The sequence below is a fragment of the Dipodomys ordii genome, unplaced genomic scaffold (assembly GCF_000151885.1).
Source record: "Dipodomys ordii isolate 6190 unplaced genomic scaffold, Dord_2.0 Scaffold13, whole genome shotgun sequence".
In the NCBI taxonomy this organism is placed as follows: Eukaryota; Metazoa; Chordata; class Mammalia; order Rodentia; family Heteromyidae; genus Dipodomys; species Dipodomys ordii.
Genome location: NW_012267229.1, coordinates 10952993 through 10978289, shown reverse-complemented (window position 1 = coordinate 10978289; position 25297 = coordinate 10952993). Strand labels below are relative to the sequence as shown.

The following is a 25297-nucleotide window of genomic DNA, read 5'->3' as shown; positions in this document are numbered from 1 at the left end:
TTTTTTTTTTTTTGGTCGGTTGTGGGGCTTGAACTCTGGGCTTGGGCACTATCCTTGCACTCTTCAGCCCAAGGCGAGCACTCTACCACTTGATCCACAGCACCATTTCCACTTTTCTAGTGGTTAATTGGAGATAAGAGTCTCATGGACTTTTCTGCCCAGGCTGGCTTTGAACCGTGATCCTCAGATCTCAGCCTCCTCAGTTGCTAGGATTACAGACATGAGCCACCGGCGCCCAGCCCTCCCTTATTTTTGTATGGAATCAAATGTTGCTTACTCCGACATCTTTGGAAGCCAGGTAAGCATCTGTCCTCTTGCATCCTACCATGGGCTAGCTCAGAAAGGAGGCTTTCACCTGATACCAGCACTTTGATTCTGGATTTCCCAGCCTCCCAAGCAATCAAAAATCAACCTATCTCTCTCCTTCCTTTCTTCCTTCTTTCCTTCTTTCCATATCCTGTCACAGAAACACAAAACCGACCAAGATGGATCTGTAGTTGTATGACAGCATAATTTTATGTTTACATGTGTTCCATATAAAACATTAATTTAGTATTGAAGGTATGTAAGAATCTTGTTTTCTTTTAGAGAAGAACTATTCTTTTGTACATTTTTGCTTCATAATAATTTGTTTCAAATATTTTAGCAAAAGCTTTCTATTTCTCCTACTTGTATGTATCTTGGCTGGCATAATAGAAAAAAATAGTTGCAAACATTATTTCCTTACTGAGAATGAGTGGGATTTTTTTCTTTTTCAGTTTACAGTATGTGGTGAGTGGGTAAAGGAGGAGGTGGTTTATGTTAAATGTTTCATTTTTCTTATTTTTCTTTTGCATAATTACGGGATTGGGGGCGGAGGGAGGCTGGTCCTGTTTTGAACTCTGGGATTGGGCATTGTCCCTGAGCTGCTTTTGTCCCAAGGCTAGCGCTCTACCACTTGAGCCACAGCACAACTTTCAGCTTTTTAAAATTTCATTTATTGGAGATAGGAGTTTCACAGACTTTCCTGCCCTAGCTGTCTTCCAACTGTAGTCCTCAGATCTCAGCCTCCTGAGTAGATAGGATTACAGGAATGAGCCACCAGCACCCAACTTTGATTATGGAATTTTTGAAAACTTCATACAGTATGAATAAGAAAATAAAATACTTTAAATTAAAGAATAATTTTGTTTTCCTCAAGGGATATTCATCTCAAATCTAAGAAACCCTCCTTCCCTCCCCTCTCCTCCTCTCCCTTTTTCTCCCTTTCCTTTCTTTCCTCTCCCCTTTGTATAATCTTGTATCTAGCAACTTTCCTTAGATTTATTATAGTAACAATTTGTCCACTGATATCAAATACATATTTTTTGTTCGTTTGTTTTTGTCAGTTGTAGGGCTTGAACTCAGGTCCTGGGCGCTGTCCCTGAGCCTCTTTGTGCTCAAGGCTAGCACTCTACCACTTGAGCCACAGCACCACTTCCAGTTTTTGAGTGGTTAATTAAAGAGTCTCACAGGGGCTTTTCTGCCCTGGCTGGCTTCAAACTGTGATCCTCAGATCTCAGCCTCCAGAGTAGCTAGGACATGAGCCACCATGCCCAGCTCAGTTTTATTTCTTTACTTGCAGTTTTAATTTTATTTTGATTAATTTCTCTTTCCTACATGTATCTTGAACTGTGGCTCAAGTGATAGAGCATGCAGGGTCAGTGTCCAGGCCCTGAGTTCAACCCCCAGAATGGGCACAAAAATCAAAGTACTTTTTTTTATTCATTTATAGAATCATGTTACTACTGCTTTGGTTAGATTTTTCCCACTAATAATAGTTCAGACTATTTTCTAATTTTCTTTTGTGATTTTCTTCTTTCATCTGTGGGTATTTCGGTGTCTTTTAATTTTCAAAAGTGGGAGTTTATTGATTTATTGCATTGTGGTTAAAGAATATAATCTATACACTTTCTGTCTTGTTAACATTTTACCACAATTGTCTGTATGCTGATTTTTCTGAGTCATTTTACAAATAACTTGCAGACATATGTTCCTTAATCTCTAAATCACTGTGTATTTCTTTAAACCAAGAATACTTGCCTGCATAGCACAGAACCCTCATTAAAATCAGGTAATAAAAATTGAGATAATGTATTTAACTTATTATCTCTGTAACAAAAATGCCTGACATGAAGAACTTAAGGAAGAAGCGTTTAGCCAGGCACCAGTGACTTACACTGCCATCTGGTGCAGAAAAGTCCACAAAATTCTATCTCCAAAAGAACCAGCAAGAAGCCAGTCTGGAGGTATGGCTAAAGTGGTACAGCACTAGCCAAACAAGCAAGTCAAGCAAACACAAGGCCCTCAGTTCAAACCCAGGAACCAGTAAAAAGGAAAAGGGGGGAAAAAAAAGCCGGGCGCCAGTGGTTCATGCTTATAATCCTAGCTACTCAAGAGGCTGAGATCTGAGGTTTGCAGTTCAAAGCTAGCCCAGGCAGGAAAGTCCATGATACTCTGACTAACCACCAGAAAACGAGAAGTGGCGTTGTGGGAAGAGCTCAGGGACAGCACCCAGTCCCAGAGTTCAAGCCCCACGAATAACCAAAAAAAAAAAAAAAATTCATTACATGCTTTTGGCTTCATTGCTCTGGACTTGCTATGATGAAACACAATATCATGGTGGCAAGAACATGTGGCAGAGGAGGCTGTTTACCTCATGGCCACCAGGAAGCCTTGAAAGAGAGAAGAGACAGAAACATAGAGAGATCATGTTTTCTGGCTTCCTCCTTTATCTTTTGTACCATTCAGACCTTCAGTCTATTAGATGATACAACCCACTTTCAGAATGGTTCTTTCCTGTATAGTTGCTGCCCCACATATGGAGGGCTGGGAATGTGGCTTAGTGGTAGAGTGCTTGCCTAGCATGCATAAAGGCCCTAGGTTTGATTCCTCAGTACCACATAAACAGAAAAAGCCAGAAGTGATGCTATGGCTCAAATGGTACAGTGCTAGCCTTGAGCAAAAGAAGCTCAGGGACAGTGCTCAGAACCTGAGTTCAAACCTCAGGATGGTCAAAAAAAAAAAAAAAAATCACTGAGCCGGGCGCTGGTGGCTCACGCCAGTAATCCTAGCTACTCAGGAGGCTGAGATCTGAGGATCGCGGTTCAAAGCCAGCCCGGGCAGGAGAGACCGTGAGACTCCTATCTCCAGTAAACCACCAGAAAACCGGAAGTGGCGCTGTAGCTCAAGTGGTAGAGCGCTCTCCTTGAGCTGAAGAGCTGAAGGACAGCACCCAAGCCCAGAGTTCAAGCCCCACGACCGACAAAAAAAAAAAAAAAAAATCACTGGAAATTCCCACACAGGCATGCCAAGAAATGTGCTTTATTAATCTGTTTCTTTTAATCCAGTAAATTAACAGTCAAGATTAACCATCATACCCCCTAGATTTTACTAATCTCCCAATTATATCACTGGTAGCAAAGCCACTACAACAGAAGAAAAAAAAATACCACCTCAAAATCACCCCAGAAACAATACTGGAAACCCTCTTACCTTTTTACTACTATTATTTCAAACTCAGGGACCATTCTAGACCATGCCTTGCAATTTAGTTATGTCTCTTCAATCTCTTTTAATTGGAATAGTTTCTCAGCTTTACTTTTTTTCAGTGATTTTGACATATTTGAAGGTCAGTTACTTTGCAGGATGTTCCCTAGTCTGAGTTAACCTGATGTTTCCTCATAAATAAACTGAGATTATGCATTTTTGACAGGAATACACAGGTGTCATGTTTTATCAGGAGGCACGTGTCAGTTTATCTCAATACAGGTTCTGTTCAGTTGTATCACTTGGTCAAGATGTAGTTGACAGTTTCTCAAAAGTTCAAAAGTATTTCTGTGGCTGGGCATAGGTGGCTCATACCTATAATACTAGCCACTCAGGAGGCTGAGATCTGAGGATCACAGTTCAAAGCCAGCCCAGGCAGGAAACTCCATGAGACTCTTATCTCCAATAAACCACTCAGAAAACTGGAATTGGCACTGTGGCTCACAAGTGGTAGAGTGCTCACCTTGAGCTGAAGAGCTGAGAGGGACAGCGCCTAGGCCCAGAGTTCAAGTCCCATGACTGCAAAAAAAAAAAGGTATACTTTTTTATTATTGTTGTTGGTCATGGGACTTGAACTCTGGAACTGAGCACTATCTCTCAGCTCTTCAGCTCAAGGCGAGTACTCTACGACTTGAGCCACAGCACCACAGACTTTCTCATAGACTTTCTTGCCCTGGCTGGCTTTGAACTGTGATCCTCAGATCTCAGCCTCCTGAATAGCTAGGATTACGGGCATGAGCCACTGGTGCCTACCAAATAGTATACATTTTGTAGAAGTGATACTTTGAGACTGTGTGAAAAGCCCGTTTCTCTTCAAAGTTTTACTGATACAGCTACACATTGATAATGTTATTGCTATGGTGGTTGCCAGGTGGTAAGTTTTTTTAAAAACTCTCATTTCTTTCACATTTACCTGGCATTTTGCTATAAGGAAAAGCAATCTCTCCCTTAAAATTTTTTTTAAATACAAATTCATGGAGTCCTATTTTACTTTTTTTTTTTACCCCCCCACTTATTTTGCTGTTCAGGTTGTCCCAGATTTGGCCACTGAGAGCCTTTCAAGCTGCCTCCTGTGTCCTTTTCTCATGTCTTCATCAGTCTTTGATCAATTCTTCCCCCTATACTTTGCCACTAGATTTTTCATGCTCATTTTGTATGTTAGTCTTGATCCTTGAATCAGCCAGGTCCAAGGCTGTATTTAGAAATCAAGATCTGAGCACTGGATGTTTTCCTTGCTACTTGGGTGTCATTGCTCTTAGGCTCAGACAGAACTGTGAAATTGGTTTAATATATACTTTGGATTTAATTTACAGGTCTGACTGAGGGATGTCATGGAAAGGTCAAGACCATTGCAAGTTAAATTTGTTCATTTCCTAGAAGCAAAACATATACCCTGTTGCATAGGACTACATGGAGAAGCACTAGAGTGGATCAGGAGTAGCAGGAGATGGAGGAAAACCATTCTTAGTATAGTGGTTGGTTCTTGTTAGGTAGAAACATCTCTTAGTGGACAGAAAGCAAAACATAGATGTTGGGATCTGTGGGTAAGGATTTGTAATAGGATTTGTGTATGTGCATGTGTACATGCACATTGCTAGTCTGGTGGCTTAAAATCAGGGCCTGGGAATGGATGCTGTACCTTAGCTTTTTCACTCAGGGCTAACACTCTACCACTTGAGACACATCTCCACTTCCAACTCTTTGGTAGGTAATTGGACGTAAGAGTCTCACAGACTTCTTGCCCAAGCTGTCTTTGAGCTCCTCTTCTGGCTTTTCTTGGGTAGTTTATTAAAGATAAGAGTTTTATGGACTTTCCTGCTTAGCTGGCTTCGAACTATGATCCTCAAATCTCAGTGCCTAAGTAAGATTAGAAGCATGAGCCACTGGCACCCATCATAATATGATTTTTCATATTATGAAAACCACATAGATAGTATGAATATAAACAACTTCACTATTTTGGCTACGGCTTTCCAGATGTAAAATCATCAATTATAGACTACTAAGTAATTATTTCAGATATTATATGCATGTCTGTGCAGATATGAGTATATAAACATACACAACTATAAATACCTACCTATAGATATTGAAAGGCATGACTTCATTCTGGTAACTAATTCCATTCCAACACTATAGGGATTTTGTTGATTGTTTGTGCTGGTACTGGGTCTTGAACTCAAAACCTCACACCCTCACTTAACTTACTTGCAGCTGGCACTCTCTCACTTGAGCCATACCTCTATTCCAACATGTTACTGGTTAGAAATTGAGTCTTACAGACTTTTCTTCCTGTGCTGGCTTCACATTGCAGTCTTCTAGGTCTCAGCCTCCTGAGTAGCTAGGATTTCAGGCATGAGCCAGTGGCACCCTAATACTGCTGTTGTTTTAAAAACATATTGTCCTCCCAACCTCCCACCTCCCCAGCAATAATGAGATTAGAACTTAGGGCCTCAATGCTTGCTAGGCAGATGCTCTGCCATTTGAGGCATACCCTCAGCTGCCCTAGAGGGTTTTTTTTCCCCTTTTAGTTTTTCTCTTTTCTGTTTTTATACTTCTCTTTCTGATAGTGACTAATCTATCTTTCATTAGCTTTTTTTTTTTTTTTTTTGGCCGGTCTTGGGGCCTGAACTCTGGTCCTGGGCCCTGTCTCAGCTCTTCAGCTCAAGGCTAGTGCTCTACCACTTGAGCCTCAGCACCACTTCCAGTTTTTTCTGCTAATGTGATGCTGAGGAGTCAAACCCAGGGAGGGCCTCATGCACGCAAGGCAAGCGCTCTACCACTAAGCCACATTCCCAGCCCTGTCATTAGCTTTTGTTCTTGGCCCCCATGTAGGTAGCAATCTCTTGATCGTGAGGCCATCTCATTGTTCCCAACCCTACTTACTACATTAGCTGAACATTCCCTTTGATTCCGTGAGACATTTTTATAAAGTCCTTTTTATTTTTGGTGGTGGTGTTGGAGTTTAAAATCCTAGCCTTGCCTAGCAAGTACTCAACACTAAGCCATGCCCCTAGTCCTTTTGTTTTTGTTACTTTTAAATAATGTCTTGCATTTATGCCTTGGCCAGCTTGGATCTCTGTTTATGCTTCCCAAATAGTAGAATTGACAGGCCTTTGCAATTGTGCCTCACTTTTATTGGTTGTGATAGGGATCTTTCAGACATTTAGCCCAGGCTGTCCTCCAACCACAATCCTTCCATTGTCTGCCTCTGGAAAGCTGGGATTATAGGTTTGAGCCACTGTATGTAGCATAGTCTTTGCATAGGTCCAAAATACAAACATTTCCTTTACTAGTGTTTAATTAAATAGGACTGTTTCTCTAATGATGTTAGTGAAATACAAAATATGACTTGTGATCAGAAACAGCTTCTCCAAATTTTTTTTAGTTTACTCTAACCCTAGAATAGTTAACTAAGGCTTCCCTAAACTTCATTCAACTAGAGCTAGGTTAATTCTTTGAAACTGAGAAAATTACAGTCTTCACTGCACTTAGCTGAACTTTACACAGCTCTGCATTTCCCTCTGTCAGTTCCTCTTGGAATGGTGGGTGGGTGGCAGAAGGGAGGATATGTATAATAATGTATTTTTAGTTCTTTTGAATAGAGGGGTTGCTCCAGCCATTGCTATTGATGGCAGGAAATACATTTATAGTTCCAGGGAAGGAGATGTGTTACGAATCCCAGTTTAAGAGAATCTGGGAAGCTGTACTTTATTTCCATATTACTCACTTATACTTTGCTGTTCATTCTTGCCTTAGAAATGTGAGATGAATGGACCTGTTAGTTTATGAACTGTAGATATTTCAGTATATTGAATCTGTTCTTGAATTTGGACAACTCTTCCATTTTGAAATTTCACAGTAGGCAATACCTGCAATAAAAGTACCTTCTAGAGCATACATCTAAGGATGTGTATAGAGAATTCAGGTGTTAACATAGAATTAAACAATAGAGATATTGAAGGTTGCTAAACATCGTTCCCAGTTAGAATTCAGTCATAAGGTTCTTAATACAGCGTGTGTGTGTGTGTGTGTGTGTGGGTATGTGTTACAGTGTGTGTGTGTGTGTGTGTGTGTTTATTTCTTTTAACGATTGAAACCAAAATCATTTGAGGTTTACTATGCACCACACTTTGGGGCAAAACTTGTGCTTCATGTGCAGTGGACACATGGAACATGAGTTAAATTATTCTGAAGCTTTCTTTTTTTTTTCTTCTCCATTTCCTTTCTTAATTGAGGGAAGCAAAGAATTGGTTTCCAAGGATACATCTTCTTTTTTGTGCTGGTCTCAGATTGATGCAGTCATGGAAACCAGGCAGTAAACTCATTCTTGGCAGCTACTAGCCCTGATCTGATCCTTTTATAAAACACATAAGATTCTTTAATAATACAATTTGGGAAGGTTTGTGTCAAATGATTCCAAGTCAGGGAGGTTAGTAATGTTTTTGAATTGATTTAAATGAGTCAGTTAATAGTTGGCTAAACAGAACTGCAGTTAAAAGTATTTATGTCAATTTAAATGGGGGGCTTTGCATAGAACAATTAATGTTTAGCCTTCTCTTAATATTAAAAAAAAACACTTCTGATAGTAGTTTGAGAAATTTACTCTTTTTAATTTTAAGAATATGACATGTTGAATTGTAGATGTACTGAGTTTTATTTAATTTAGCACAGTGAAGACTTTTAAGTGGCTTGCTAAAACCAGTGCATTAATGAAATGACAATATGAAATTCTTGAGCACCAGTAGCTCACACTTATAATCCTAGCTACTAAGAAGGCCAAGATTTGAGGATCATGGTTCATAGCCCAACCCTAGTCAGAAAAGTCCATGGGACTCTTACCTCCAGTTAACTAGTGAAAAGCTGGAAGTGAAGGTGTGGCTCAAGTGGTAGAACACCAGCCTTGAACAAAAAAGCCAAGTAAGAGTATAAAGAAAGGGCTGGGAATGTGGCTTAGTGATAGAGTGCTTGCCTAACATGCATGAAGCCCTGGGTTCAATTCCTCAGTACAACATAAACAGAAAAAGCCAGCAGTGGCACTATAGCTAAACCGAAAAGGCCAGCAGTGGCACTGTAGCTCAAGTGGTAGAGTGCTAGCCTTGAGCAAAAGAAGCTCAGGGATAGGGCCCTGGCCCTGAGTTCAAGCCCTAGCACTGGTACACACAAAAAAAGAAAAAGAAAAGATGAAATTATACGGTCTTTAAAATATTTTGTAGATTCTGCTGATGGTCTGCCTAGGGTCAAATTTCATCTGTACTGCATGTCAGGGCCAGTTATTTAACCTCTCTGTGCCAGTTTCCTCACCTGCAAAATAGAGAATAATCACATCCATTTCATGAGGTTGTGGTATAGAGTGAGAATGAAATAAGTAAAGTGCTTAACTTAAAGTACTCAGCAAATAGTAACTACTCCATTTATACATAAGAAATAGAAATACCAGTGAAGTTGTAGAAGCTGGAAAAAGGGTTTATACTGTATTCATTTATGAAAAATCTTTGAAGGAAGGAAAGTGTGTTTAACAGTTGAACTCTTTTTAGGCTCATTAACAAGGGTAGTGGGTTGAAGACACTCTTGTCTACCTCAAATGAAAAATCCATCTTTCCCTATCTCTGTGTAAAGATTCAGTATTGGTTTTTTTTTTAATTTAGCAAGGTATTTGTCAATTTGGTAAACATTGCTCACTATATGCTAGATATTCAGATCACAAAGGTGACTAAAATACATCTTTCAGATGGGGAGGGGTGTTATACACCAGCACTTGGGAGTCTGAGGCAATAGGATGGTGAGTTTAAGATAAGCCTGGGCTCTACAGTGAGTCTAGACACAGAATTGGATGAATATGGGAATTTAGAATAAGATAAAAGTAGTATTTAAAAATCAGAGAAAAAACCAAGAGCCAATAGCTTACACCTGAAATTCTTGCTACTTAGGAGGCTGAGAGATCTGAGGATTTGGTTCAAAGCCAGCCTGGATAAACTAACCCCCCAAAAAGATGAAAGTGGAACTCTGGCTCCTGTGGTAGAGACTAGCCTTGATAAAAAGATACTTAGAGGGCTAGGAATGCGGCTTAATGGTAGAGTGCTTGCCTAGCATGCATGAAGCCCTAGGTTCGATTCCTCAGTACTACATAAACAGAAAAAGCCAGAAGTGGTGCTGTGGTTCAAGCAGTAGAGTGCTAGACTTGAGCATGGACAGTGCCTAGGGAGAAGAGGATTGAATATTCTGTAACAGTATGGGAAATGATCTAAAAACTACTAATTTGTGCTATACTCAGATAATGACCAGGTTATAGAATATATCTACATTATTACCCAAATTACATTTTTCTTTTTGTTCTCTAGAGTATATTTAATAGTGTGTGTGTGTGTGTGTGTGTGTGTGTGTGCGTGTGTGTGTGTGTGTGTGTGTGTGTGTGTGTGTGGTGTATGCGCACACATACACCAACCAGTCCTGGAGCTTGAACTCAGGGCCTGAGCACTGTCTCTGAGCTGCTTTTGCTTCCAGCTTTTTTGGTGGCTTATTGGAAATAAGAATCTCACAAACTTTTCTGCCCTGGCTGTCTTCAAACTATGGTCCTCAGATCTCAGCCTCCTGAACAGTGAGGATTATAATCGGGAACCACTGGTGCCTGGCTTGAATGATTTTTTATGAAGAGCTACATATTCGCTGATTTTTATGAAAAGCTACATATTGGTTGTTGGTATGCTGTTTATTTTCTATCCTTTAGTGTGCCTCATTTTCTGCTTTCCAGGTTCCAGGTATCCTGTTGATGTCAGTTACACTTAGTTGTTATTTAGTGATTTAATTAAATACTAAGAAACGTGAGTGCAAAAATAGTTGCTTTTAAGAAAATTAAGTTGGGCTGAGGAGATGGCTCAGTGGTAGAGCACTTGCCTTGCATGCCTGAGGCCCTGGGTTCAATTCCTCAGCACCACATAAGCAAAAAGAAAAAAGCCGAAAGTGGCGCTGTGGCTCAAGTGGTAGAACGCTAGCCTTGAGCTGAAGAGCTGAGGGACAATGCCCAGGCCCAGAGTTCAGGCCCCACGACCGGACCCCCCCCCCCCCCCCAAAAAAAAAATTAAGTTGATCTTGAGCAGATCGGAGAAGTCAGATTTCCTCTCATCCAAATTACTGTCTTATTGTGAGCATAAGCAGTTTTAACAAATTAAAGGAAGCTGAGTGACTGTGGCCTCATACCTGTAATCCTAGCTACTTAGGAAGCTGAGATCTGAGGTTCAGAGCCAGCCTTGGGCAGGAAAGTTTTTGAGACTTTTATCTCTACTTAAACACCAAAAAAGTTAGAAGTAGAGTTGTGGCTTAAGTGGTAGAGCACCAGCCTTGAGTATAAAACCTTAGAGATAGTGCTCAGGCCCTGAGTTCAAGCCCCAAGCCCAGCAAAAAATAAAAGGTTAAGGGAAAAAAATATAAAATTCTTACTTAATAGTCTATACTTGGGGCTAGTACAGTGGTAGAGGCCATACATATTAGCATTTGTGAGGACTTGGGTCAGTCTCTGGTACCACAAAAACAGGACAAAATATTCTACATTCAGTTATCTCACAGAAAGTTCTATATTCAAATGATTTCATTATCTAGGTTTTCTGTTAACTTTAAAGACACTGAAATTTATTATCACATCTTAGTCTACCAGTTTGTGGACAAATTAACTGCTGTGTCCCACAGTTTTCTGCCTGGGCTACATTGGAACTGCAGTCCTCAGATCTCAGCCTCTGAGTAGCTAGGATTAAAGTCATGAGCACTGGAACCTGGCCAAAGAGCCTTTATAGATGTCCTCTAGCATTCTAGGCATTCTGCTGGGCTCTCTGTGTATTAAGACGTAGACATTATTCTCAAGGCTCTTAGTGTTAGTTGATGGATGTCATAAACCATAAACTTTATGCCAAGTATATTGCTAAAGGTAATGACTAACTGGTGGCTGAAGGAAAGGAAGTAATTGGGACAACTGGGATTTCTGGGGTAGACCACAGTTGGCAAACTGTGACCTTCTGCCAGTTTTTGCATAATTCACAAAGAATGATTCTTGGCATCTTTAAATGACTGTGAAAAAAAGAGTAATGTTTTGTGGCATGGAAATTAAAGTCAAACTTAAATATTCTTAAATAGTTTTAGTGGAATATTGCTGTGTTATAATTTTACTTATTGTCTGTGGCTGCTTTTGTGCTAAATAGCATAGCTCGGTAATTGTAACAGAGACTGATCTGCAAAGCCATTCGCTCTTACCGAAAATGCTGACTCCTTGGACAGATGGTGATTTTTATCTACTGAGACAAGCAAGTGAGGAGTAACAGATGTAGAAAGCTTATCTGTGAGTGCTGATCATCTGAGTCAGAGGTGCTTTTGAAATAGGCAGGTGTAGAAGGCAAAAGCCAATGTAGGTCTGGGATTCTGAAGAGGGTTTAAGGCTGGAATTTGGGAAGAAAGGATGAAGTCAAGAATCCCACATGGAGGAGTGTAACTTGGGCACCAGAATTTTTTTAAAGCTCCCTGGCCAGTTCCAATTTACAGTCAGCTTCGAAAGAACCACTGATATGGAGTGAGAAGATTGAAGATAGAACTCTGAGGAACATCAGCATTTAAGGGACAGTTCTAGATAATCTTACTAAGTGGAGGAAATACTGGTAGCGAGATGATGGAAATTGGAAGTACTCAAACCCCCAGCTGGTCTCTTTGGAGGGTCTTTTTTTTAGGTGACTGCTGACTCTTACCAATCAAGAGCACTTCTTATAGAAGTCTAGTGACAGCATAGGTCAGAGAGCAGTGATTTGAGGTGAAAGTGAAACCTTTAAGTGTGAACTATTGAGATTGTTAGGGAAGGAAAGTGAGGGAACATAATAGCTATGATGAGGAGCAGCTGGGGATATAGTTTGTTCAAGAGAGTTTTGCTAAGAGGACACAGCTTGAGCCTATTTCTATAGTCAGAGAGTTAGCACTCAGAAAGGAAACCTGGAGTGACAGTATGAGATGCCACCATTTAGTTTTCAGAGCTAGATTTTTTTTTTTATTTCTCGGCATAATCTTAACATTACAGACAGTTTGGAATTAAATGCTTGATTTATATAACTATATAATTATATATTTGTGTAATGTAATTAAACAAATACATAAAATATAATAAATGGTATAATATGTAAATGTTACATTTAAATATATACACATATATAAAGATAGATAGATAGATAGATAGATAGATAGATAGATAGATAGATAGATAGAGGTTTTTTGGGTGTTTTTTTTTTTGCTGGTCTTAGGTCTTGAACTCTGCATGGATGCTGTCCCTCTGCTGCTTTTTTGCTACTACTTGAGCTACAACGCCATTTCTAGATTTTTTATTTTAATAATTTATTGGAGATAAAAGTCTCATGGAGGGGCTGGGAAGGTGGCTCAGTGGGAGAGCGCTTGCCTTGCATGCTCGAGGCCCTGGGTTCGATTCCTCAGCACCACATAAGCAGAAAGAAAAAAGCCGGAAGTGGCGCTGTGGCTCAAGTGGTAGAGCGCTAGCCTTGAGCTGAAGAGCTGAGGGACAGCGCCGAGGCCCAGAGTTCAGGCCCCACAACCGAGGGAAAAAAAAAAGTCTCATGGACTTTTCTGCCCAGGCTGGCTTTGAACACAGTCCTCAGATCTCAGCCTCCTGAGATTACAGGCATTACAGGCATTAGGATTACAGGCATGAGCCACCAGCACCTAGCTAAAGTAATATTTTAATGTGTTTTTTAAATAAGTACTAGAATTGTTAACATTTGGCAGTCTTTTCTCCCTGTTTTTTTTTAATCTACATACATAGAATTAATTAATTAGTCAGTTGGGTTCCCTAGGAAGCAGACACTGAGGTGGAATTAGAGGGGAAAGGATTTATGTCTGTGATGAACAGAAAGGTATGAGGAGCTATCTGACAGAAGTGTACACCTGGCAGTCTGTGTCACCAGATTGCCTGATAGAGGCAGCCATGAGACCAAAATGAATGGGCCCTTATACCACCAGATTATCCAGTCATAAGCTGGGGCAGTGCTGAAGAAAGAGTGCGCTGTGGTTAAAAACTGAGACAGGTTTCCAAGAAGCAAACATCAGGAAACTATCAGGTCACAGGACTTCAATGTATCTTTATATCTGTCACGACACAAAATTTTGTGTCCTGCCTTTTTTGCTTAACACATATGGGTTAATTTGCAGTCTTCACACTTTTAAAATGTATACATAGTATTCCAACTAGTGCATAATTAATATATTCATTCCCTAAGTTTCCAAATTTTCTATACTATTAAAAATGATAACAGCAGCCAGGCGCCGGTGGCTCATGCCTGTAATCCTAGCTACTAAGGAGGCTGAGATCTGAGGATCATGGTTCAAAGCCAGGAAAGTCCATGAGATTCTTATCTCCAATAAACCACTCAGAAAACAGGAAGTAAAACTGTGGCTCAAGAGGTAGAGCACTAACCTTGAGCTGAAGAGCTCAGGGACAGCACCCAGGCCCAGAGTTCAAGCCTGACCATCCCCCCCCCAAAAAAGTGATAACAGCTTTATATAAAGCTTTTTTTTGGGGGGGTCGTGGGGCCTGAACTCTGGGCCTGGGCGCTGTCCCTCAGCTCTTCAGCTCAAGGCTAGCGCTCTACCACTTGAGCCACAGCCCCACTTCTGGCTTTTTTCTTTTTGCTTATGTGGTGCTGGGGAATCGAACCCAGGGTCTCATGCATGCAAGGCAAGCGCTCTACCACTGAGCCACCTCCCCAGCCCCTATATAAAGCTTTTTTTTTTTTTTTGTCGGTCATGGGGCTTGAACTCTGGGCCTGGGCGCTGTCCCTCAGCTCTTCAGCTCAAAGCGAGCGCTCTACCAGTTGAGCTACAGCACCACTTCCAGTTTTCTGGTGGTTTATTGGAGATAGGAGTCTCACGGTCTCTCCTGCCCCTCCTGCCCGGGCTGGCTTTGAACCTCGATCCTCAGATCTCAGCCTCCTGAGTAGCTAGGATTACAGGCGTGAGCCACCAGCGCCCGGCTATATAAAGCTTTTAACAAGATTATTTAGGATTATTTTATTCAAATAGATTCTCAAAAGCAAAATAGATTGAAGAGAATGAACGTTCTTAAGATCTTCATGTTAAAAGGGGTTAAGGGACTGTTATTTATAGTGTCACCTCAAAGAATGAGAACCAGTGACATAATGGTCCTCAGTAACCTTGGATCTTATTTTCTCAGTCTAGCTAATTTGTAGCTGAAAACAATGTCTCCTTTTCTGAAGTGTGATCTCAGAGGGGTCTTTTTTTTTTTTTTGGCCAGTCCTGGGGCTTGAACTCGGGGCCTGGACACTGTTCCTGGAGATTCTTTTGCTCAGGCTAGCATTCTACCACTTGAGCCACATCGCCACTTCTGGCTTTTTCTGTTTATGTGGTACTGAGGAATCAAACCCGGGGTTTCATGCATGCTAGGCAAGCACTCTACCACTAAGCCACATTCCCAGCTCTTCATAGGGTCTTTAGCAAAGTAAATTGAGGATATGTTAATTCAGTCCTCTGTCCAAAGGATGGGAAGATGATGGTAACAATGAGCACTCCAGGATCAGATTGATTAGGTCTAAATGTTTTCTTTGCTGTTTGGCATTTTGTGACCTCAAGAATCAGTTGGAACATTAGCCTATTTGTCTGCATACTGAGGATCAGTTTCTCTCTTATAGGGCTGTTTTGAGAATGAAATGAGGTAAAACATGTAAAAACTTGAAGTATAAGGTATGGCCCATTGCAAAAGCTTAAGGATTTAAAAAAAATTTTTTTTGGTCAGTTGTGGGGCTTGAACCTGGGGACTCTCCCTGAGCTCTTTTGCTCAAAGCTAGTGCTGTACCATTTTGAGCCACAGCTCCACTTGTAGTTTTCTGGTGGTTAATTGGAGATAAGAGTTTCGGACTTTTCCTACCTGTGCTGGCTTTGAACCCATATCCTTAGATCTCAGCCTCCTGAGTAGCTAGCATTACAGGTGTGAGCCACCAGCACTCAGCTTTAAATGCTATTTTATGTGCTTTTTAAATTGTGTGTGTGTGTGTGTGTGTGTTTGCTTGTTTATACATTTGAGACAGTATCTTGCTAGGCTGACCTTGAACTCACTGTATTACCCAGGCTAGCCACAAACTTTTGATCCTCCTGCCTCAGCCTCTTGAGGGCTGGGTTTACAGACAAGTACTACCATGCCTGGCTAGACATTATTAGATATTTGATTATTTTAATGTCTAATGAATTAGGAGATAACATTTAATTTAAACTCTAAGGAGAAAAAATGAGGCTTGTAGAAATTTAGTAGATTTGGCTTAGATCTCTTAACTAATAAATTGCAGACCTTGAACCTGGAAGTGGATTTTTGCCTGATGCAGGATTTTTCAGTCTTGAACAGTATTGACATTTAGAGGTTGGATTATATTTTGTTATAGGACTGTCCTGTGACTATTAAGATGTTTAGCTTCTACCCACTAGATGTCAGTAGCACAGCCCTCTTAATTTCAGTTGTATCAGTCAAACTGCCACAGGTTCCCTGGGGGGCAGGTATCTAATGATCCTGTAGTGACATAGTCCAGGTTTGGGGACAAGGAAGTAGTACTCTATTCTGTCCTTAATGAGTAGGTCTAATCTCTAGTTGAATCCATTTCTCATGAGCTATAATCCAAACTGCTTAAGATGGAATTTTGTTCTATACATCCTGGAATTTTAAGCACACCTTTGTGAGATACCTCATAAGGATATATTCCTCTTCCAAACAGCCTTTAGTGTTAAATAAAAATATTTCATATATCTAACTTTTTTCTCTTTGGTTGCAGGTAGCACAACTAAAAAAAAAGAAAAGAAAAGGTTTTCATGGAATTCAGATGAATGGTGATGGATGATGCAGTTCAAATAACTAAGGTAAAAGAAATAAAACCAGACCTATACTAATTACAAAATAAACCTGAAGCCAGGTTTTTTTCTATTCTCCTCTGTTTATAAATTATAGTAGCTTATTTTTTATAATTAAAAAATTAGCATCTTTTAAAATTATAGTTCTCAACATGGCCATGAATCAGAATCACTTAAAGAACTTTACAAATAAGGGCCAGAGTGTGGTTCAAGTGGTAGAATGCTTTTCTAGCAAGTGCTGGGGCCTGAGTTTAAACCCCCAAATTGGCAAGGTTGGAGTGGGGAGCCAGAAGAAATGTCCTACCATCTTGCTATTACTGAATGAATGCTTCTGTAGCAGAGAGCACAGGATAGATCACAGTTTTGAGTGGGACTATAAGCCAATATTAACTTAGTGAACTTTTTTGTTGTTGTTGGTTGTGGATCTTGAACTCGGCTTGGGTGCTGTCCTTCAGCTCTTACTACCTAACCACTACCTACCTACTATCTAACTACTCTACTTGAGCCACAGTGCCACTTCTGGTTTTCTGGTGGTTTATTGGAGATTAGAGTCTCACGGACTTTCCTGCCTGGGACTTTCCTGCCTGGGCGGGCTTTGAACTGTGATCCTCAGATCTCCGCCTTCTTAGTAGCTAGGATTGCAGGTGTGAGCCACCAGCACCTGGCTAATTTAGAGAACTATTTTACAATACTCACTTAAGTTAGACATTCGGTATCCATAACCCAGGACTTATATTCCTAGATACTCTTGAGGAATGAAAGGAAGTCCACAGAAAGACGTACAGAAATGTATACTGAAACTTTATTTTGAATAGCTGGGAAAAGTTGAGAGTGAAATGTTCAAAGGCAGATTAGTAGTTAAGTAAATTGTGATATATCCATTCAGTGGAATTCCACTTAGCAATAGAAAGAGCAGTATACATACAGGTGAGTCTTATAGATACATTCTTCACTGAGTGAAGGAAGACAAACACACAAAGGCTGATGTATTTCAGTTACCAGGTAAAACTAAGTTGGAATGGTAGAAGTCAGGTTGGAGGCTCTCTAGCTGGCTGCAGGCTGTGCTGAAAGGAACAGGAAAGCTTCTGCAAAGACCTGCTGTGTTAATGTTTGCGTATGTGTGCAGCTTTTCTTTTTCCCCATATGAGTTATACTCTTAAGCCACTGTAAGTATATAATTCATTAACTTGAAGCAAATTCACATTGTAGAGTCATTACTACCACCCATCTCCGGAACTGCTTCCTCCTTTCCCAACCCCTGGCTGTTGCATTCCACTTTCTGTCTGTGAATTTGACTACTCTGGGGCCTTCATACAAAAGAAGCAGAATATTTGTCCGTTTGTGTCTGGCTTATTTCATTTAGCATAGTATTTTCAAAAGTCATCTGTGCTGTAGCATATGTCAATACTTAGTTCCTTTTTAAGACTAAACATTCCTCTGTATGTGTATACCTCATGTTGTTTATCTGTCCATCACTGATGGACATTTGGGCTGCTTCCACCTTTAGGCAGTTGTGACTAATGCCACTCTGAACATGGGTGTATAAACATCTGTTCAAGTCCCTGCTTTCTGTCCTTTTAGATATATATTTAGAAATTGAATTGCTGGATCATATGGTAATTCTATGAGCAGCCACCATGCTTGCTGTTCTTCAAAGTGGCAACACCATTTACATTCCTCCCACCAGTACTGCTTCCCAATGGTCTTCCTAGTTGGAGGTTATCTGCGTGCACCGCTGTTTCTTTAGTGAACTTTTTTTTCCTTGAAAAAATCAGCAATTTTGCCTCTTCCTTGTAAACGTGGTGATTTTACCTTCTGCCCATTATGAAAAATGAGGATTTACTTCTATCCCATTTGATTTTTTTCATTATTTTTGTTTTACTGTTTTGTTAGTACATTTTTACCATATACATTGTTCACTTAATCTGAATCACAAATAAGCCTTTCATAGTCTGTCCATTAGTTGTTCTTCAAAACTGAAAATTAGCTGAGCACTGGTGGCTCACACTTATAAATAATCCTAGCTACTCAAAGCCGGCCTCGGCATGAAAGTCTATGAGACTCTTTATCTCTAATCAGGTGCCTAAAAACTGGAAGCAGAGCTGTGGCTCAAAGTGGTAGAGCACTAGCCTTGAACAAAAAAGCTCAGACCAGTGCCTAGTCCCTGAGTTTAAGCCCCACAACCAACAACAACAACAAAAAAAGAAAGCCGGGTGCCAGTGACTCACGCCTGTAATCCTAGCTACTCAGGAGGCTGAGATCTGAGGATCATAGTTCAAAGCCAGCCCAGGCAGGAACTCCAAGTGAGACTCTTATCTCCAATAAACCACTAGAAAACCAGAAGTGGCACTGTGGCTCAAGCTGTAGAGTGCTCACCTTGAGATGAAGAGCGCGCAGGGACAGCGCCCAGGCCCAGAGTTCAGGCCCCACAACCAAAAAAAGAAAGAAGGCTAGTAAAATTTATAACTAGGTCACTATTGTTCTTTGTCAGACCAAGCAGTGTTTTCTAGCTTATACTTCTTTCTCTATAGTAGATTAATGTCATGGACCCTTGGCTCTCTAAAGTAGGAAATGAAAAAAAAATGAATTCTTGGGGTAATTGTCAGTTGCTTCCAATCATACTTTATATTTCTATTATTGACCATAACTTTCTCGTAGAATTTTCCTTCCTGGAGTTTCTAATTTTCCTTCTTTCCTGTCCATTTGCCTGTTATAATCTCACTTTCTTACAAGTGCTCAGCCATACATACCACTGTGTTAGTGTGTGTATCTGTATGCTGCTTTTCATTTTCCCCATATGATTTATCTTCTTGATTTGTCCTATCAAGACTAATCCAAGCCATACATTGTATCCCATGTACTCTAGTCCAAAGCCAATCTGGACTGACTGGTTTGGCCTGGCTGTATTTGATACAATTCATAATAGGTGCCAGAAGGGAAAGGGATTCTCATGTTAGTCTGAATATTCTTGTGTATCACTTATTTCATGAGTAGGATAAGTGTATCCTTGTAAGAAGGCTCCCGGGAGTGAGTTTTGAGTGGTGTTGCATTACAACTTAGTAGAAGACCTAGACCAAATATTGTTATGGAAAAGACAGAATAGAGTCTAGGGTACCAGAGTCTTCATACACAAGACCCAAGACTAATTGAAGTTCCCTTTCTCCTAACTTGTTCTTCCTATCTTCCTTCCTGTCTTCCTTCCTAAATGATAATGAGTTTGAGCTCAGGGACTCTCAGTGCTAGACAGAAGCTCTACCACTTGAGCCACACACACCCAGCCCTTTTTGCTATTTTTCAGATAGGGTCTCATATTTCTGCCATCCTTGAACCATGATCCTCCTACTTGTGCCTCTTGCATAGCTGGGATTATAGTTGTATACCACTATGTCTGACTTGTTGATTGAGATAGGAATCTCATTTGCTTTTATGCCTGGGCTGACCTTGAATTGTGATCCTCCTCATCTCTGTCTCCCAAGTATCTGGGATTGCAAATCTGAGCCACCCCTGTAGGACTTTTTTTTTTTTTTTTGGTCCGGTTGTGGGGCCTGAACTCTGGGCCTGGGCGCTATCCCTCAGCTCTTCAGCTCAAGGCTAGCGCTCTACCACTTGAGCCACAGTGCCACTTCTGGGTTTTTTCTTTTTGCTTATGTGGTGCTGAGGAATTGAACCCAGGGCCTCAGGCATGCAAGGCAAGCGCTCTAACACTGAGCCACCTTCCCAGCCCGGATAGTTTGGATAACACTGAGTATACGATAATACAGTCATGAAATGGATTGGTGGCTGTACAAGGGGAAAGAGGAAACCTAGGAAAGGGGCATTTCAAAGTAGTAGTATACAATTTGGCACTGAGAGACTGAAGACTAGTTGAAGTCTAAAGAATAAATTGAGTTTGAAGGAAAAGTAATCAGTTTCATTAGTTGGAAAATAAGGATGCACATTCAGAAATGAAATAATAGAGGTGATCATTGAAACCCTAAACATGAAACATGACTAAGCCTTTCTGAGGAAAAAAGAGAGAGCAGAGCAGAGGAAGCCAACATTGTAGATGCTCCTTTGTCTGCCTCTGAAATAAACAGAGTTGAACACTGTTATGGCACCTGGAACACACATATACTTTATTTCTGTACTGCCTTTGCATGCAGCCATGGACTCAGTATAGACAGAAACTGATCTAGATTGGCTTTTTAAGCCTAACACTGAGCTCAGTGTCTGGCTTCTTATTGAAAGTTTGTGGATGTTTGAATTTGAGAAGGAACACATGAACTTTACAATAAAGACATTTGCATTTTTCTTCTTGCACACCTAATTAACCCAATTCCTGGCTCTTAATAGAATTCTAATGAAATTTTGATTTACAAATAGTAGAGAAAGAAAAGCTTTGGACCTGAAATGTATTAGTTGTTGTGTCAAAAGAACCAAAAAACTGAGAAACTTTTGAGAGAGGAGGCAACTACAACATGTTATATACAGACCAAGGAAAATGAAAACGAAAAAAATTTGATCAGGATGTTTTTTGTAGATTTGAGAGTAAAGGAATTAAGAACATAATTAAGGGGCTGGGAAGGTGGCTCAGTGGTAGAGTGCTTGCCTTACATGCATGAGGCCCTGAGTTTGATTCCTCAGCACCACATACATAGAAAAAGCCAGAAGTGGCCCTGTGGCTCAGGTGGTAGAGCACTAGCTTTGAGCTGAAGAGCTGATGAGCTAAGGGATAGCATCCAGGCCTAGAGTTCAGGCCCCAGGACTGGCAAAATAATAATAATAATAATAATAATAACATAATAAGGACCAATACCATGTATCAAAAAATTAACAGAGAACATTAAGAGAGGGGAAGTAGCCAGCAACATAAGGAGAGAGACTACAGGGCTTAACATGGAGGTGATTTTTATTTGTGTTTTTAAAGTCTGTCTGGAACATCTGGGCCTATTTGTAAACAGAAGGGAATAAGGGCTAGGGAAGCAAAGCTCAAAGGTATGAAAATATATAATTTGGGGTGAGACATCTTGCAAAGGATCTCAGTCATAGTGAGAACCCTTGGAAAGGATGAGAGGGACTCTTGGAAAGGATGAGAGATATTCTTTTTACTCTAGTCTGAACAGAATAGAAGCTCTACAGAGAGCTATCTGCCCAGAGGGAGCTATGGCACTAGAAACTAGCAAAGGGAACCTGACAAAGGATGTTTTCTACACAACAAAAGTGTGAGAAGTGTGATACTTCTATCCAATATTGGATATCCAGGAAGCAGGATGTTTGGGGAGCATGCACTCTCGCTCTTTTTCTCTTGCCCTCTCTTTTCTCTTGCCCTCTCGCCCTCTCTCCCTCCCCCTTCTTGTCCTCTCTCCTCTTCTCCTTCTCTCCATTCCTCCTTCCCTCTCCTTGTCTCTCCTCTCCCTCTGTTCCTCTTCCTTCCCCACCCTCCCTCTTCTCTCCCCCCTCCCAATCTTTCTCTCCTCTCCCTCTCTCCCCTCCTCCTAACTCCCCTCCTTCCCCTCTCTTTTTCTCTCCTCTACCTTCTTTCCCTCTCTCCCTTTCTTTCTCTTTTAGAGACAGGTTCTCACTTATGTAACCCAGGCTAGCTTTGAACAGAATATATGACACTATTGATAAAAAATTTAAACTAGGAGAAAAGAGAGATGGGATTAGGTAGGAACTGTGGGGCACAAAGGCAAACCCAGTAGAAAATTCCATAAATTTTATTTCATTTGATGGAGATGTTTAACTTGTCTACCTTAAAACCCATTGAACACAGAAAGTGCCAGGAAAAGTCTGCTTTGTCTTCAACAAAGGGACAGCATAAAACATTTTGACCATGGCTGTCCTACTCCAGGCAAAGGGAAGAGGGAGTACCCCTGATTCTCCAGGCACTGTGGACAGTCAGACTTCAGCTGTGGGGAATGCTGGCTGAGCTATCTTTCACCCCTACCCAGGAGTCACAAGATGGAGCCAATTACAGGACAAAGTGGGGAGCTTCAGAAATGAGTTCCTTAAGTCTATATATTAGAGCCTCCTTCACAGAAAAGAGAGAAAGGAGGGACAAATAGTTGGAGCACAGGAGATTTACTGTATGATAGATACTATAATGTCATACAACTATCACAAAAAAAGCAGTCCCTCATGTAAGCTCTAGCCTTTAATTAATAACAGTGTATCAATACTGACTGGTCAATTGGAAAAAAAAATACCCTTTATAGGGAGAGTAGTAGCAGAGGTGTGGGGGAGAGAAGAGCTAGGGAGTAAATGGAAACTACATTCCAATCAATATTTCTGTATACCTAGCACTGCTTTTTAAATAGTATATATTTTAATGGTTAATAATTTACCATAAAAATACTAATCAAAAGAAAAATAAGCTCAAGTACCTATATTAATACCAGATAAAGTATTCTTCTAAGCAAGGAAAATGATCAAGGACAAAGAGAATCAATACACACCAATAAAAGGATCAGTTCTGTAAGAAGACATATATATTCAAAAGTATGCATGAAAAGGGTAGCTTTAAAATAAGTAAAGTAAAACTGATATGATTGAAAGGGAACAAAGCAGACCAATAATTACAATTACCAGTTCAACACCTTCTTTTACTAATTAACAATACCACTAAGACAAATACCATGTATTTACACTTACATGTAGAGTATTGAAAAACCTAAAGACATGCTGGATGCCAGTGGATCAAGGCTGTATCTAGCTACTCAATAGGCTGAGACCTGGAGGATGGAGATTCAAGGCCAGCGTAGACAGAAAAGTCTTTTGAGAGTCCATCTTCAAAATGACTAGCAAAAAGATAGGTAGAGGTGTAGTTAAGTGGTAGAGTACCAGCCAACCAAGGCTGAGTTCAACTAGTAATTAGTGGGAAGAATAAAGTCAACAGTGCTTATTCCTATCTTATGTTCTGAACTATAAATTCTTTTGGCAGTTTAACTTACAAACTTAGTTTTTAAGTATATATTCTTTTTTCCTCTGAGATTTTTTTTTTTTTTTTTTGCCAGTTCTGGGGCTTGAACTCCGGCCCTGGGCACTGTTTCAAGCTTCTTTTTGCTCAAGGCTAGCACTCTATCACTTGAGCCACAGTGTCACTTCCAGCTTTTTCTGTTTATGTGGTACTGAGGAATCAAACCCAGGACTTCATGCATGCTAGGCAAGTATTCTACCACTAAGCTACATTCCCAGCCCTCCTCTGAGATTTTTTTCCCCCTCACAAACCAAGTTTTTGTCTTCAGTTCTCTGACTCATTGAATGACATCTTCTAGGTAAACCAGAAACCTATGAGGAGTAGCATTTAACACCTTCCTTCTCACCCTAAAGGCAAATTCTGTCCAGCATCATGCAGTTTACCTCTTAAAATACCTCCATTCTGGCATTTCCACATGTAATCTAATCTTCTAATGAAGCTGTCTACATCTTCTACTCTGGACTTTCAACCCAGTAGAGTGTTCATTCCAAAATACAGGACAGGTAAGTCACCTTTGTGCTTCCATTCTTCAAAGTCAACTTAACATTTGAAGAACAAGAAAAAAATCACAGCCCCACACTCATGATCCTGCCCTGTATACGTCTCCAGTTGTCTCCTGACACCATGCTCCTCCTGTCTTTGTGCCCTGGACACAATGACTTCTTTCAGTAGCTTCCATCCGCTCTCTAACCCAGTCCAGAATGGAGTTCTGTATCCTCCCTGTCTCCCTAACTCCCATTCATTCTTTACGTCTTAGCCCAGGAGTCAGTGGCTTGGGAGTCTGTCTGGCTCCCTTTCTTCTATATAGGCTCTCAAAGTCTTTTAATTTTCTTTTCTACAACTTTTCACATTTTGAGAAGTGGTCAGTGTCACTGAACTGTGTGTTTCATGAAGGAAGGTGTTTAGATTTATTATTTAATGTATTAGGAATAAGACCCAAGTACACAGTACATGCTTAGTAAATCCCTCTTCCCCAGTGAATACATTTTTAACCCCTCCCAAAATGAAGTTTTTTTTTGTTTGGTTGGTTTTTGTTTTTTTGTTTTTTTTTGGTCAGTCATGGGGCTTGAACTCTGGGCCTGGGTGCTGTTCTTCAGCTCTTTAGCTCAAGGCAAGTGTTCTACCACTTGAGCCACAGCACCACTTCCGGCTTTTTCTGTTTATGTGGTGCTGAGGAATCGAACCCAGGGCCTCAGGCATGCAAGGCAAGCACTCTACCACTGAGCCACCTTCCCAGCCCCAAAAGTACTTTTTTTTTTTTTGCAGGGGGAGGGGGGGTGGGGCTATGGGGCTTGAATTCAAGGCCTGGGCACTGTCCTGAGTTTTATTTTGCTCAAGACTACAACTCTGCCACTTGAGCCACAGTGCCACTTCTGGCTTTTCTGTTTATGTGGTGCTAAGGAATCAAACCAAGGGCTTCATGCACGCAAGGCAAGCACTTTACCACTAGCACCCTTTCTTGCCTTTTGGATTGAGTGACTTTTAAAAAAAATTAAGATTATTTTTAAGTAGGTGTACAAGGAGTTTTTATTTCAAGTATCAATTTATAAGGACAATGCATATTGATCAGTGTTACTCGTTACATCATTCTCCTCCATCTCTCTCAACTCTACCTATCCCCTTAAGTAACTTAGTTCTATTTTCACATAATACTCATATACATTGAATATGTTGACTGTATTCCCCCACCCTTTCTCTCTTCATTTATTTACCTAGCTCTCTCCTTGACCTTACCACTCCCTGATACCCCAACTTCTATTTTGGTTTTTTTGTTGGTTGGTTGGTTGGTTGGTTGTGGGGCTTGAACTCTGGGCCTGGGCCTCAGCTCTTCAGCTCAAGGCTAGCACTCTACCACTTGAGCCACAGCACCACTTCCAGTTTTCTGGT

The 25297-nt window shown here is 40.6% G+C and overlaps 1 protein-coding gene across 1 annotated transcript in view; it reads left to right on the top strand.

The window, feature by feature from the left end:
• The window catches only part of Ptpra (protein tyrosine phosphatase, receptor type, A), a 119934-nt gene that overhangs the window by 14285 nt on the left and 80352 nt on the right, over window positions 1-25297 (top strand). Inside the window, exon 2 of the mRNA XM_013011041.1 lies at window positions 16380-16464. Coding sequence (XP_012866495.1) covers window positions 16432-16464 — 33 coding nt within the window. The 5' untranslated portion in view covers window positions 16380-16431. The remainder of the gene's footprint in view (window positions 1-16379; window positions 16465-25297) is intronic.